At 41.1% G+C, this 13563-nt stretch overlaps 1 protein-coding gene across 18 annotated transcripts in view; it reads right to left on the reverse strand.

Annotated features, from left to right (window-relative positions):
- The window catches only part of EBF1 (EBF transcription factor 1), a 404709-nt gene that overhangs the window by 116477 nt on the left and 274669 nt on the right, over positions 1 to 13563 (reverse strand). For 12 of the 18 annotated variants that reach the window (XR_648665.4, XR_002522962.2, XM_003900449.5 and 9 more), the window contains exon 8: positions 12236 to 12377. Coding sequence is in view for 16 of the 18 variants with exons in the window: in XM_003900449.5 (XP_003900498.2) it covers positions 12236 to 12377 (142 nt within the window). In the remaining 2 variants the exon portion in view is untranslated. The remainder of the gene's footprint in view (positions 1 to 12235; positions 12378 to 13563) is intronic. The other 6 variants (XM_009209495.4, XM_009209494.4, XM_031666573.1 and 3 more) reach the window with 1 other exon arrangement.

The following is a 13563-nucleotide window of genomic DNA, read 5'->3' on the forward strand; positions in this document are numbered from 1 at the left end:
GTCCCGCAATCCATGCCTCAGACTTTCTCTTGTGTCCCTCCAGGTAAATCTCTTTTTTTCGAGGATGCTAAAATCATGCTGATGGCATCATATTCATCTGATAAGAATGATGACCACCTAATTTCTATAAAGTTTCATTTCTGTCCACTGAGTATTTCAAGTTGCAGGGCTGGCACAGGGAGTTTGAGATGGGGTGCCTGATAGTGTGACGTGATACCAGGACTTTTTATCTTAACCCAGAAAAGCACCTTCCCATATATCACTGCACATGCCAACTAACTTACCCTTGGGATTTAGCATAGATCTGGCTTTTCAATTTGCCTTTGAGTAATGTCGTCAATTTGTTTCAATTGAAGCAGGTATTATATTACATGCTCAAATAGCAGGAGAATTTCTCTCCACCTCTGAAGTCCAGCGTGGAGGGGAGATTAGCCCTGACTAAACAATAAGAAAAAAAACAGTGGTGAGGACCCCTTGTGTCAGCTACTTGGAGATCCAAAAGCTGTGGATAAAAACCTAACTTTGGCCACGACCAAATCCTTAAAGGATGGCCTCAGTTTCCCAAATCTGTTAAGTAAAATTAATAATACTAGTGCCCTCCCATGGCTGTTAAGAGCATTAAAAGAGATCATACAAAGTACTTAGCACTGAACTTGATACAGAGCAAGTACTTAACGACCGCTATCATAACAGTAACGCCATCATCACCCAAAACACTGTTCTAAATGCTACCATTTTATGGACAATGAGTTCTATTAGCCCATGATTAAGAAACTGCAATTGAACCACATCTCAAAGAGTAAACAACCTATGGAAATTTTCCAGGTTTAGTTTCTCAAAAATGGATCTCAGACCTAACCTACTTTCCCTATTTGTCCTCCCTACAGCTTCTGATGTTTTATCCCCACATGGAATTTTCAATATGCTTTCCCCTCTCGTGGTCATTCTCATTTAAAATTTTAAAAATTTCCCTGATTCTTCAGACTTGGCTGAGTCCCCCAGTTTTAAGCTCTCTTAGGAGTCTGTATTTGTACCTTATAGCACTTAACCATCACTGCAGTTTAAATCATTCCGTGTGCCATTATTTGTCTAATATCAGCACATAAATACACTCACATGACAGTCTACCTCATAATGCTAACAACTGTCCCTGCCTTATCACCTCTGTAGCCCTATTGTCTGATATAATTGGCAGGCAGTCAATAAACATGTGTTAGTGTTAAATAGATGAATGATTGAATGAATAAGCAAATGAACCAAAGAGGAATCATTGGTGTTATTAAGATGTTAAGGAACTGTACAGAGTAGCTGAAAAGTTACAAATTCATCCAGAAGTTATGAACAATTGCCACTACACCCATGATGGGCTTCTTAGGTTGACAACTGGTGGCTATGTGGAGTCCCGTTTCCTGGGTCAACCTAGCCCCCATTTCAACAGCAGGCACTCCATTCTCTTGGGGGTTAAAATTAGCACCAGTAAGCTCCCCTTTTAGTGGGCTCTAATCGTGCAAGGACCCAGGTGGATCTTGCTGACAGATGTTAGGGTTAGAAGGAAGGGTAGCAGCCAGATGAGAAAACAGAGCCACCCCCTTCCGGAGGTACCAGGACTTCCTGCCTTTAGGCCCGGTGGTTCCTGCCTGCCTGCCCCTCCCCCATGCATCAGTTTCAACACAGTTGCTGCTCTTTCTGTCATTTGAACTCAAATTCTATCTCAGAAATTGATGGGCGATCCTGCCCTTGACAACACAATGTCAGCCTTGCTCAGTGTCCAGCTGGTTCCGTATATATTATCATAATGTGCTGCCTGGGTGGACCCTGGCTGATTTTCTGTCTTGATGCAAGTCCTCTTTCCAAACTAATTTCTGCTCTCTGACGTGCAGACACCACTTGTTTAAAAATAAAAAACAGCAGCTTGGGAGTTTTATTTTTTTTAATCCTGTTAGGATATTTAAGTCTATTCTAATGGTAAACTGAGCCTAAAGGACTTTCTTTTTAAAATGATTTGACTCAAAAAAAAGAATGTTTCCCAGGCTCCTACACTGTTTCCCGATGACTTGAAAGAATTATTACTTCCCCCAACCCTTACAGCCCTCTCTAACAGCATTTCCCAAACTTCAGTCATGATTTTCCTCTATCCCTGTACCACTTACACTGTTATTTACTTAATAGTATGTAGCTACTATGTCTGTTTAGATCAGCTTTTTCTTTAACTTTAGTCTTGCCCTAAGCAATAATAGCTGTGAGATCGATTTTGAAACTGGAGTTATTTTGTTTATGCATTAACATAAACACATAACCATTAAAAATGTTTTAATGTTTTTCCCCTATTTTCTAAAATTATCTCACCTACTGCATGGGAAATAGTGGTCTGAAAGCTCACTGCTAACCATCAAGCCGCTTGTATACAACACGCTCCCAGCTGAAGAAATCTGGGGAGAAGAATGCAGGGTGAGAGCTCCCTGAGGTGAAATGGGTGTGTATGCTACATTTCTGTGGCTTTTCCAGAACCCCTAGAACCAACTGTTAACCTCTTGCAGAGATGGCCAAGGTGGAGGGAAATTGGGTCCGTTCCCTAGAATGACCATCACCTGGGCATTTCGGTAGCCACTTTTCCAAGGCTGCAGGTGTGTAGCCCCTTAAGAGATAGAAGAACCTCTCACAGAATTAGTTGAGTTCAAAAAACAAATAATCAGAGCTTGAAGGGCTCTTCCAAGACCCACCTTAACTGATGAGGAAACAGAGGCCCAGATAAATCAAAGTACATACTCAAAGGCATGTAGTAAGGTAGTGGCAGAGCTTGGTTTTAATTTATTTTTGCATGTATGACTGAAAATGGTCAAACATATTTCAAAATCAGAAATCAACCCCTGGCCACTGCTCCTAAATATCTCATCTTAAGAAGGTTTATGAACAGCACATCAAAGCTTTTACTTGCCCATGAACATCATTTGAAGCCTCTAAAATTCTCAAGTGAGGGAAACTCCTGTGACAGATAAATATAGAGACAGCTTGGTTTGAAACAATCAATTAGGCAAATCAATTCAATTGGGATTATGATGCTTTTGTAACCAAATATAAGACAAAAAAATTAGGCTTAAAAAAGTTCTGACCAGGCTGGCTCATGTCTGTAATCCCAGCACTTTGGGAGACCAAAAGGATGTAATTGCTTAAGCCCAAGCATTCAAGACCAGCCTGGGAAACATAGTGACCCCTGTCTCTACAAAATCAAAACAATTAGCCTGGTGTGGTGGAGTGCACCTGTAGTCCCAGCTACTCGGGAGGCTGAGGTGAGAGGATAGCTTGAGTTCTGGAGTCTGAGGCTAAAGTGAGCTATGATTGCACCACTGCACTTCATAGCCTGGGCAACAGAGCAAGGCCCTGTCTCAAAAAAAAAAAAAAAAAAAAAAAAGTTTTTAAATAAAGTTGTGTCATTTCTGGCCAAAATATAAGTAGAAAGCAACAATCTTTGCCCCCAAATCCCCCCTACAATACACAACACACCACACTTTGTGCTTATTAAAATAAGTCAGGTGTGATTTACTCATTTATTAGCTCAACCAACCAAATACTGGAAATTTCCCACAGTTTACAGGTTTGTCAAGAAATTCATATAAGAAACTAGCCTCCCTATATCCAAATCAGTTTCACATGTTATTTCTAGCATGAGGTTCCCAAACTCTTCAGTATCCTAACGGCTGCCTAACTCATCATCTCATCATTTTCTCATGGACTCCTTCCTCCACACCTTGTACACGTGCCAGAGAGCCCATATGGCCAACAAATGATTTCTAGGGAGATGAGTTAGAACATTCTTGCAAATAAATAAAATATTACCAGCATCCTTATTATCTTGCCAGCCCCATAGAAAATATACTCGTCATCGAATAAAATCAGCATTTTTAAAAATTTGACTAGCAGAATGTGTCCCAGCCAAAAAATTTCCTTCACGTTTCTGAAGGAAAATAAACTATAAAGTAAATACACATGATGTGCCCCATTTTTTAAAAAAAAGATATGCTCTGGGCTAACTTTTAAAAAGTCTATTTGAGATACCAGCACAATTGCCTTGACTGTGTTAAGAAAAAAATAAGAACAATAGGATAGGAGATGGAAGGAATTTCTCATATTGTAGTGTACCAGAGCAATAGTTGAGAGTACAGACTTCAGCATCAAACTTCCTGGGTTTGAACCCTGGGTCTACTATTTAATTGCTATGTGACTTTAGGCTAGTTATTGACCCTCTTCTTTAGCCTTGGTTTTCTCATCTTTACAACAGGGTACCTATAGCACACTGTGCCTGCCATAGTAGGGCTCAGGGAATGTTTATGGTTATTACTCTTAGCACTGTTATTAGGCAGACCTAAGGTCAAATTCCAGGTCCAATTCTAATTAGTTCTGCAGCTTTGAGTAAGTTACTGACTCTTTCTAAACCTCGGTTTTCTCATCAGTAAAATGGGGATCATAATTATTATATATCATGAGATTTGTTGGAAGACTTGATAAGTAAAATGGTTACCATGGTGCTGGTATATATAGTAAATGATCCATAAATGCTAATAGTTTTAAAAAAACAACAGTAGTGGTAGTAAATAATAATAGAATAATAAAGATTACCTGGCCTGGTTACCGTCAAGCATGGCAACAAAGTCTGAGCACTATTTCTCCTTTGTTATCAGTGCTATCGGTGGTGCCATGGTCAAATGAGCAGAACATAGATCACCTGCTCATGAACTCTTCAATCTGTCTGAAGCTGAGATCCTGCTGGCCACCACATCCCCAGTGTTAGGATCTCTGGTGTTACCTGCTTTATGAATTACTTAGGGAATACACTGGAAATCAGTCTTCACTAACATCCTTATGCATTATCTTGACCACTTACCACATCCTTTCTATTTCAAGGAAAGACAAAAGGCATCTTCTCAGCTGCTCAAAGTAAAAGCCCTGATTTGATACCTGAAAATCTGGGGTCTCAGTGCTCTATTTTATGACACATCTCGATATTCTTAACCCTAATGTTCTGCTCTTTCACCTGTCTTCTTTTTTTCAAGTAGGAAAATAAATTGGTAAATTGTAACATGCCACCCTCAGTCACAAAAGATGACATCAGTATTTTCCTACTTAGCCTGGGCCTTTCACCAAGATGATCTTGCCTTAGAGGGCTTGGCTGGGATTCTGCACCAAAACTAGCCACAGAAGGGCTCTTGGCTGTGTGGGAAGCTATGCATCATCCAACATCTGCCCTTGAATGTACATTTCTATCAGGAAGCTGGATTTATTTTACGGACATTCTTCTCAGCATCCTGGGAATCCCAGAAAGACTGGAGGCAAGGCTAGGCCAATATGAAATGTACAGGCATTGGGGTGGACCCCAAATCCCCTGGCATGTTTATCCAGTGACCAGGAAACTATGCAACCCCTGAAATGCACATGGATAAGTACAAAGAGCACTGAATGGATTTTGACAGAAACAAGCTATGTTTAAGTGTGAGCAGATTATATCCACTTTCTGGGTCTCTGTAAAATGAGGAAGAGTGAAAGAAATGACCTTCCATCCTTCAGTGACTTCCCTTAGTGTGAGCTGTCACTCAGGCATTGCCCCTGGTGGGAGAGGAGAGAGAAATTTGGGAGGGTATATTTTTCTCTGTTGTTTTAGTTTATTTTCACTCATTAAGTTTTGTTGGGGTAATATACATTTTAATGGGTCAAATAATGCAGCAGCCCTCCACTCAAAAGACCTTGAAAAGGTGAAGGTCTCCACACATTTAAAAAGATGTCAAAAGATACACTCTTTCTAAGCCACTTACGAAAAACTAAATCAATAATACAAAGCCATCTGAAAAAAAAAAAAAAAGGAAAAAGGACTTAAAATGTTTGACTTTCTATAAAGAACACATGCACTATTGATACAATAAGGAGTAATTAGGGGGACAGCTCCAAAGCACAGCCAACTCCCTGGTGAGTTTCCAAAGTCCAGCAGCGAAGAGTGAAGTTATAAGCAGGTCTGAGCAATCTTGCCCTGGGCTTTCACGGGATCTGAGGAGTCCATGTAATTGAAACTGAGTTCATCAAAGCCCTGCCTGACCTCCCCCTCACTTCACAATTGCCACCGAGACCATGGCCTGACCAGCCCACTTTGGCCTGCATGATGTAGCCCTCACAGCCACCCCAGTCTCATCTCCTGCCATTCCTCCCTTGCCTGGGAGGAACAAGAGCCCTCTCAGTCTCCTTTTGTTCCTGGAATTCACCTAAGCAAAGCAACCCTTGCACACAGTTTCCTATACCTGGCAATTTTTTTTGTCCCCTGTGCCTAGTGCTATGGTTTGAATAGATGAATGGTTGAATGTCCCTGCCCAACTTCATGTTGAAATGTAATTGCAGTTTCAACAGTATTAAGAGGTAGGACCTTTAAGAAGTGATTAGATCATGGGGGCTCTACCCTCCTCAACAGACTAATTCCATTATTGCGGGAGTGGGTTAGTTATAAAAGCGAGCTCTCTTTACCTACACTTGCTTGCCCTTCCTCCTTTCCACAATGGGATGATGCAACCTGGAAGCCCTCACCACTACTGGCATCATGACCTTGAACTTCCCAGCCTCCAGAATCGTAAGACATAAACTCCTTTTCCTCAAAAATTACCCAGTCTGTTAAAGCAACAGAAAACAGACTAAGACACCTAGTAAAAACTTACTCATCTCTTTGGTTTTGGCATAAATGAGATTTCCTCAAAGAAAGCTTCCCTGACACTTCATTACTCTCCTCTGCTTTTGTGGTCCTCCTTTGATGTACCACTCTAGTTTTGCTTAGTACCTCTCCTCTCTATTTACATTGTCATACACTTTGCTTAGTACCTCTCCTCTCTATTCACATCATATATTCTGTGAAGGCAAGGACTAAATCTGCATTATCCTACTGCTCCTAGCTTAATGTCTGGCATGTAGTGCATGCTTAGTATGAATGAGCGATTTCAAGTCCACCTTACTGACACCTTATGCCTTGGATGGAGATCCAAAGGAAGGGTTCTATTGGAAAGCACCAGTGGATTTCTCTGTTCCCAGGAAGTCCTATTTCTCCAAAGTCACCTCCTGCAGAAAGTCATGTGCCAATAGCTTCAGTTCAGAGCACCACAAAATAGTGCATGCTAAAAGGAAGCCTAGAGAGAACCCTACCTGACTCTCACTGGACATACAAAACTGAGACCCACAGAAGCAAAGTGACCTTCCCAGGGCCACACAGCTAGTTAATGGCAGTCAGAACTAGAATCCAGCTCTTCAGCCAGACAGCCTGATCCTCCTTCTATCCTCCTGTTAGGACCATATTATACAGAAGGGAAAAGAGACTGACTCAATTTGGGGTAATCTCTTCAAGCTCAAACCATCTTTCTCCACATTTCCGTAAAAACATAAAAACAAACAAACAAACAAAAAACACATTTGAATGCAGCTGGTCACAGGAAGTCAATGGTGCTGGATACCCAGGGGCAACTGACAGAAGCAAAAACTGCCTCTGTCTGGATCAAAAGGATTACAGAAGGTCATATGCTAAAGATCAAGAACACCTCCATATTGTCAGGGACAGTTGTAAAGCGACACTACAACCAAAAGGTCAGAATTCACTGGTGGTGATGAACACCTGACTCTATTTCTCCAGAGCTGTAATCACAGCCAGGAGATAGGCCCAGTGAGTCTATCATCAGTCTTTATTCTTCAAAATATTTTGAGTGTGACCAAACTCCACTACGGTTTTTATTTATCTTGAGATCTTGGTCCATTTATGTTTTATGTTGCAGTCTTTATTATAACTTTGAAGGGAAATTTAATTGATTTGTATCTGATGCCCACAAAAGCTAAATTTCAATCATTTTTCATTTTTGAAAAGTGAGTATGTTTTAAAGAACCTGCCTTTGATCTAAAACACTAAGTAGGACCTCAGGTCAGAGCTCATGAACACTAACATGTTTATATTCTAAAAACTCTTGATTAATAGGTCCATTTTTTTTCAAATACATATGAAGGATGTACACATTCAAAACAATAAAAAAAGAAACTAGATCTAAAGAATACCCTATTGGGAACTTAATCCCACTCCTGGAAAGGGCTCCTACTGATGGGTGAGCTCTGGAACGTGCTCACATTTTTCTAGTCACCATGGAGGAGGCAAGTCCTCCAATAGCCCAAAAAGGGGAGAAGGGAAAGAAAAAGAGAGGAAAGGAGAAAAACACATGCACACCAAAATAAAAAAATACATATATCCCCTTTAAAAAATGAGCATTTAAACTGCTTGTCAGATGGTTTCCTGACAAAGCCACTAGAGTGTATTCACAGGCATTTGCATAAATGCTGCCAGTGAGTTCACCATAGCTGCAAGCGCTAATGGTACATAAAGTAATTTAGTCACTTCTCCCGGCATTCTATGTCAGAATGATGAGCATGGGCACTTTGCCTTGTTGCATATTAGATCATTAGATAATAAAGTGTTAGCACATGCAAGCTGACAGGGGCTCTGCACCACAGCGCTGTGAGGGCACCGCATTTTGCCACAGGGGGAAGAAACAGAGAAACTGATGCCACAGTTGGCCTTGAATTCAAGTAAACACAACCTGGAACTCAGGGTAACAACAATGCCAACAGCAACACTCCTCAAGCCCCTCAACGACTCCCCAGAACACAGTCTTCATGAACTTGCCCAAATGACTGGAACACAAGGCAAGTACACAGGGTAGCACTGAACTTAGCCTTGTGGCAGCCACTCAGCTCCTTTCATCCCGAGCCCATGCTTTTTCAAAAATTGGAACCGAGAGAGCAGTCACATTTTGAGGCTGCCTCTCTCCACAACTGTATATCTTCCATAAAGCTATTGCCTAAAGAAGAAACCTCACTAGGCTAAATGGTCCCATAAATATCCAGCCAAAGAAAATCTTGGTATTTATGAATGAAGAGAAAGTACAGGGGAAGACCATTTTCCACGATCTATAGCATGCCAGGATTCACTATCTTTGGACCATGCAAGAGTCTATGAAATAAATTTGCCTTTGTCAACTCTCATACTTGAATTACAGGGTCATTTATCAGAGCACAGGGGTTTGCGAGTCCATGGGTCACATAAGAAAGCCCACGCATGAATGTAAAGCACGATCTCTGTCTCTACTTATACGCAGAAAGGTGAGCCACAAAAGGAAACTTCCTCCAATGGTCTGACAAGCAGGATATAAATAGAGATTTGCAGAATAGCCCAAAATAATTCAGGCTACCTGTAAATTAGATGATAAAAAGTCCAGAATGGGGGAAAACGTAGGTTCCCGCAGGTCACAAGAGGAGAACATGCTTTGCGGTCTCACCATGCGGTAGCTATTTGAAGGCTGTTGGGGGTGGGAGCAGAGAGACAGAAGGATGAGGGTGTGTGATTCTCGAAGTCTTTTAAACAGAGCATTTTGAAATAGAACTTTTCAACAGCAAAATAAAGTATTACCCTCACATCAACATGAATTAGCATCTAGGTCCACTCCCACACATTACCAGTGAAAGAGTTCAATAGTCACCCTTTGCTGAGTAGATATTTATGTGTCAGCCTGAAGTGTCTAAATGAGTGGGTGGTTTTGTGCGGTTAGTTGACTCATTCTGCAGAGAAGCAGATTTCTATGTTATTGTCATTACTAAGAATTTGAACATGTCTACCCTTTCTTTCCACTGGAGAGAAGTGAAGTAAGGCTTAGGTGAAGTCAAGGCCCCTAGATGAGGGAAATAAGACATACCTATGTCCCCAATGATGGCCAACCACTTACACACAGTGAAATGTCACCATTTTTTAAAGAATATCTTATAATAATATGGCCACTTGTGGACTCATAAACTGAAGCAGGTGAATAAAATGCTGTCGTTAAAACTTAGAATAATGTGATATCCCAACTGAAATATTAATACTCTTAGAAGAGGGAACATCTGAGCTGGGAAGAAGCTTATAGCTGTGTTGATCCAGAGGTCTCAAACTGTTGGCCTGTGGCTGCATTCTTCCTAAGTGGCTTTTTTTCCCCCTCTCCTCCCTTCAGTGTCCAAAAATTTTGTAATTAGTTACCAACAATTAAAAATTCATTGTTGCCAAACTGGAACATCTGGCCCCACTTGGGCTCTCATTCCCCTTAGCAACAACTGGCAGGGGCCGGGGGGCACCAGAGCGTGTACGTGCCTGTCTTCTCAGCCTCCACCCAGCCCACTTCCCTATCTACATTACCTGCCCCCACCCAAAGCACAGATTTTTTTTACTCTCCTACAGATCATCACCTTCATTTTAACAAGGAGGATATCAAGGATCCCAAAAGCTAAAGCAACTTGTCCGAGGTCAAATAGAGGCCAGAGTGAAACTAAGGATTGAATTTGGGGTTCCTGGTACCTATTTCATGACTTAGTCCTTTATCATGCTGCAAAATAATGTTACTGATCCTCATTGCCTAGAGGGCTCCTTTAGAGCAGGTTATATTCTATGTTTGCTCTGGGTGTTTTGTTGGAAGGATAATTTGCATGGTGTCAGGAGCTTTTTCACTGGCTTCCCGAGAGCAGAAATAGGAGCTGGGTGTGGCCTAAGCGTATTTTGAAAGTGTGAACTCAGATTTCAAACTGACAGTCAAGTCTGTCACCAGATTGGGCAGTACCTATTGCAACGAACCAGCCACAGTCAAAAACATAACTTCAGTCCTTAAGCAGCACTCTCCAAACCATGCCCACTGTATTTCCCTAATTTTTCCTCCTCCTTTCACCTAAACACCTCTAGTCACACAATGCCTTAAGTGACTCCAAGGGTATTATAAAGACAACATTACTGTAAAGTGAGGATCAGAATAATTTTAAGTACAAAAATGGAACTAGGAATGTAATCATGAGCAGGTGTTTGAAATGGCCTCCTGCAAAATGTACTATCAATCCATCTCAACACTAATGAAACCATAAAGAAGCAGCTTTTGAAAGATGATAGTTTACTTTAAAAAGACTGTAAAACTGGATGTGGTGAAGAATCCCTTCTAAGAGTGTTACATCTGGCTAATTAATAAAAAGTACAGTTCATGTGTTCCATAAGCACAGGGGAAAAAGCCAGGCAAAAATGATGAGAGTGGTGTGTTTATTAAATTGGGATGTTGGCAGAGAAGGGGGTTTTCTACCTTGTGAATTATGGTCAACTCCTGGCCCATGGAAAAAAACAGGCAATCAGGTGATAATTTGTGCGGTAGCGTTCTGAGAAGAATCTTGCTGACCTAGCAAACTGGAAAGGGAAGTGAGGGAAATGGGTTGAGAGTTTGAGGCAATTGAAGAAAGTCTAATATGGTGACTGGTACCCAGTAAAGCCACAGTCACTCATTCTTGGATGAATGGATGGATGGATGAATGGATGGATGGATGGATGGACAGATGGATGAATGGACAGATGAATGGATGGATGGATGGATGAGTGGAGAGGAGGAACAGTGGATACATTACACACACATGCAGCACTGAAAAATTCAGGCGTGCCCCTAACCCAACCCATGGTTCTTCTGAGTGGCATTCACTTTCCTTGATTCAAATTTTTATCTGGTTTCCTTCAGTCCTCTCAAAGGCACTACTGATTAGCCATAATTCTCAAGACAAATGTGATTTCTCCCTACCAAAGTCTACCTACAGAAAGCAAGTTCTATCACGTGGTGAAGAAGTGAGAGTTAGGTACAGGGCACAGGAGGAACATTTGGTCTGGGCTTCATATTCAGAAAGCATCTCCCACCTCGACATTGAACCTGATCTCCAAATGAAGTTCAACAGGTAGTCACTGAGATACACCAGGAGGATGGTAAAGAGGATGGGTTCATTATAAAACCTCAATGGTCAATTACATCACAACTTTTGTGATACCAAATTGTGTGGCCTCTCTTTATTTTTCCCTTGGATTGGCCTTTCCTTATTTTGTAATCCAGTGGGAGCTTAGAATAAAGCAATGGTCCAGGCCTCCTTCTTTCTCTCAACCTGAAAGGAGGCAATATTAGCCATTTCCAGAGTAGAGAGTGGTCCCACAAGAAAGATGGGCCCCAGCGATATTTTCCTGTCTTTAAATATTTGGCATCATATGTTGAAAAGAAAAAACCCTGGAGGACCCATCGTATTCAAAAAGACTTTTGAAATTTGAAACAGAGTAGAACATGTGGTAGAGTGGAAGAAAGAAACCAAATATATTCACAGTTAAAGTAGCAATGCCAACCAATGAAAATGAGTCGCCTACCATGTTCCAGATAAGAGGGCGTACCTTCCGAGGGGTCAAGCCTCCGAGCCCTCCGCCCATGCTTGGAATTATTATGGACAAACATGTTATCAGAGACTGCCAGGACATGGCCATCCACATTGACTGTCGTAGACACCACGACCTGGAGACATAAGAAAGAAATGAATGAACATTTTAATATAAAAGCGTGGTGGGTAATAAACTCAAGTTAAATAAATAACAGCTGGGAGCTGAAGAAAATTGCATAGCTATTTCACATAATAACTGGTGCTTATGCTGTACAAGTCTAACAAGAGGAGCTATTGATGAGTGGGTCTTTGGCATGGAACGCTTTTGATGCAGTTTTAAGTAAAATTGCACAGTTTATAGTTATACAGCAGAAGGTACACTGTTAACCATAATTTTAACAAGAGGATCTTTATTAGCATATTTTTTCACACAAGGGTGGTTGTGTTTCACCTAAATTACCCTTCAGTTTAGACACTGAAGCAGATATCACAGTTGATCATGCAAATAAAAATCTTTTGAATCTTTAAAATATTTCCCCCCCACTGTGTCAGGGTTAAGAGGATAGAGAAATGAAAAAGATTTCAGTAAGAGCTGGGATGCATTTTCTCTCCTGGGTGTCTTTTTGCGATTTCTTGTACTTTTTTCTTTCCACATTAGTTTGGTTCATCAGACCAAAGTCCCCCTCACTACTATCACCATCACCCCACCCCAAAAAATTCCTGCTAATTAAGGGTCCTAGATCTGTTTCAAATTAAAAAAAAAAAAAAAAAAAAAAAAAACTGGTGGGACTGGCCCAAGGCATAATTTAGACACTGAAACCATCTCATAAAGTGACTGTGAACCGAGTTTGCCAGAAGAGACATAGGCAAAGATGTTGTCTCAGAGAACTTTGACTAAAACAATGAGAAGAAATGACCTACACTTCTCCTTATATTAAATGGGGAAAGGGATTAAAACTGAAACCCACAGAGATATGTTTATTCATGCGACCTCTTACAACCAAATATAATAATTGTCTGTAATTGCAGCTTCAGCTCCCACCTCATGCTTTGACACGGGAAACAGCAATCAGCCCGCTCCCGTTTAATCCACCTATTATGTTGACTAATTAACTTTGCTCGACAGTTTATTTCTTCCTCCATTATCAGCCCCTGTCAGCCGCAAGCACCCTGCAGCATAGGGGAAACCTCAGGCTCTTTGATTGATCACCGATAGATTGACATGCAGATTAATTTAATTAGAATCACCTCACTTGAGAAATGAAAGACAATGGCAAGAGGGCTAATAGATCTGCTCTCATAATGAGGCGAGCCTCCAGA

This window comes from Papio anubis, chromosome 5 (genome assembly GCF_008728515.1).
Source record: "Papio anubis isolate 15944 chromosome 5, Panubis1.0, whole genome shotgun sequence".
Classification (NCBI taxonomy): domain Eukaryota; kingdom Metazoa; phylum Chordata; class Mammalia; order Primates; family Cercopithecidae; genus Papio; species Papio anubis.